At 29.1% G+C, this 2,591-nt stretch overlaps 1 protein-coding gene across 1 annotated transcript; it reads right to left on the minus strand.

The window, feature by feature from the left end:
* Positions 1 to 967: 967 nt before the first annotated feature.
* LOC108742535 lies at positions 968 to 2,229 on the minus strand. Its single transcript, XM_018477779.1, has 4 exons — positions 2,118 to 2,229; positions 1,851 to 1,965; positions 1,338 to 1,462; positions 968 to 1,248 (listed from the first exon to the last, which is right to left on the minus strand). Exons 1-4 carry the CDS (start codon positions 2,136 to 2,138, stop codon positions 1,138 to 1,140), a joined length of 372 nt encoding a protein of 123 aa, XP_018333281.1. The 5' UTR covers positions 2,139 to 2,229; the 3' UTR covers positions 968 to 1,137.
* Between the last annotated feature and the right edge of the window lie 362 nt (positions 2,230 to 2,591).

Below are 2,591 nucleotides of genomic sequence, written 5' to 3' on the forward strand. Positions count from 1 at the left end.
GTAATTGATTCCTTTATTTTACTTTTATAAAAATGTTTCACCAAGTGCCAAGCGAGTCTACAATTTCAAATAATTTTTTTTGTTTAGATTATTCTCGAGGAGGGGAAATCTTCAAAAGACAACCCCTGAACATACCAAATATACTACAGAATGTCTCTATATACAACATTCACAGTTTTTATGACATTAGACAATACAAACCGGCCGTACCGCTACAACCGCTATGTCCCTGCATTTAAAATATGTAATATTTTCGAAAATATTCATTTAAATTATATGCTGTAAAAGGCCATATTGATCTATATTAAATGCACAATGTATTTAAGGTACTTAATTGGATAAGGATTAATTCTGTATTGCTTAAAATCGCTTCGTAAATAAGTCATTATTTCTCGTAAAAAGTAAAGGATAAAAAGTGGTTATTGTGGGTTATCCCTAAGATATAGACATATATCATCCAGGACTTTTTTGTAGACCTTTTTAAGATGTACAATACTGTAGTACATTATTTTCATCTATCTCGTAGGGTTCAGCCAGCGTTTGCAATGTAAGCGCAAAAAAATGTGTTTATTTACGACATCACATTAGAAACCTCTAAAATTATCAGTGTTTCCTGACTATATTATGCATGTATTATACATATAAACCTTCCTCTTGAATCACTCTATCTTTAAAAAAAACCGCATCAAAATCCGTTGCGCAGTTTTAAAGATCTAAGCATACATAGGGACAGACAGCGGGAAGCGACTTTTTCATGTTAAAGATTTTGGCAATCTACGTTCAAAAGAGTGCGGGACGATCGGTCACACGGCTCAAACTAAATCACGTAATATCAATTTCTCCGTGGTTTTGATATAAATAGAAATTCTTCTTTGTATTTGTTGATTATACGTATGTATACGTTAAAATTATTACAAACACGATTTTCCAGTTTTTATTTATTTGAATTACAAAAAAAAAGTATTGATTCATATTGAAAACACTTTATTTATATGTGCTTACAAAAACAAAACAAATACTTCATTAGTTTTAACAATAACAAGTGATTGTTTTGGGCATTAAACCGAACATCTTCAATTGAAATTGTTAAATACAACTGCTAGAAAACTACTAATTATTTATTAATGAAATTAGATGTTAAAATGTTTCTTTAGCGCACATGCCATCACTTTTATCGCAATGATTGACGAGGTTTGCACTTTCGTCGGGAATTAGCCCTTTATGATCTCTAATATCCACCATTGCGCCCTGAGGGAATATAATAATTAAAGTAGGATGTAATTGGAAACGAAATGTTTGAAAAAGTAATTTATGAATTATAGCAGTTATATTTATACCTTAAAATTAAACGCAGAAATGTTTGGATCATCTGTAACTGTTGATTTTGAAGATTCAGTTGGGGTTCTATTGAAAATTTTTGCCCCTTTCGATGGTGTTGTAAAGAAGGGGTCGGTGAATTGTTCTAAAATATTTGTACGTACATTTGTTTATAGAGAATAATGAAAATTACAAATAAATCGATAAACATTCCAAATGTTTTGGAAATAGACGACATCTGAGACATTAAAGGCTAGTTACAGATATCTTAGGAGCAAAATTTTAGTGTCCAATTAAACAATCAACAGAAATTATTGTTCACATATTTTGGAAGACGTTAGTTGCCTAAAGGTTGATGAATTAATCCAAAAGGTTTTCAAGCACATAAAAGAGGTTTTAAGCACTTTGATGTTTTAATAATTTTAATTTCTTTAAAATGTTTTTATTGCTTAATTTTTAATTTAATTGCTTATGTGCAGCTGTTTATCGAATTTTGAATTAAAAAGCTTTTATAAAGTAACAATAAAATTTACCTTTGTCTGTAGGATCAACCATCCGTATTTTAGAGCTTTTTGGTGTTGTAAAATCTTGATTCAACGGTTGACAAAATACACTCATCATTAACGCAAACACAAATAAAAGCAGAACCTACAATTAAAAAAATAAATTTCTGAAATAAACAACTTAAAAATTACCGGACAGGACAATTTTTGGCTAGTTAATTTATAAATTGTAAACTTCTTAAAAACTCTACATTTCGTTATTTTCGAAATAATATTATATAAATAAAAAATATATACCTGTGCTTTGGTAGTCTCCATTTGAATTGTTTATGGTACAGTACCTTATGTGCTCTTGACTTAGTAATTGCCTAACTGCCAACTTTCGTATTCGTTCTGTCATTTAAATAATGGCACCTAATTTATTGTATATATATTAGCTAATGAATTCTTGTCAAAACTAATCGATTTTCTGTCTGAACAACTGATTTTTTAAAGCTACTACAGAAGCAATATGCAGTAAAAACAAATTGACCAAGATAACGTAATCCAATCAAAAAATTTAACCATATGCATGCGGTAAGTAATAATAAGTTTTTATTTACATTGTCCTCAAAAATGCTAATATTTGTAAGATTAATTACGCCTTTAAGTACTTTTTTGTTGTTATTATTGTGTATTCTACTTCAAATGGGAAAATCTATTTCAATACGTTATTCAACAAATTCAGAAAAGTAATAACATGGATAATTAATATATTATTGCAGTTAACGC

The sequence above is a fragment of the Agrilus planipennis genome, unplaced genomic scaffold (genome assembly GCF_000699045.2).
Source record: "Agrilus planipennis isolate EAB-ADULT unplaced genomic scaffold, Apla_2.0 scaffold344, whole genome shotgun sequence".
In the NCBI taxonomy this organism is placed as follows: Eukaryota; Metazoa; Arthropoda; class Insecta; order Coleoptera; family Buprestidae; genus Agrilus; species Agrilus planipennis.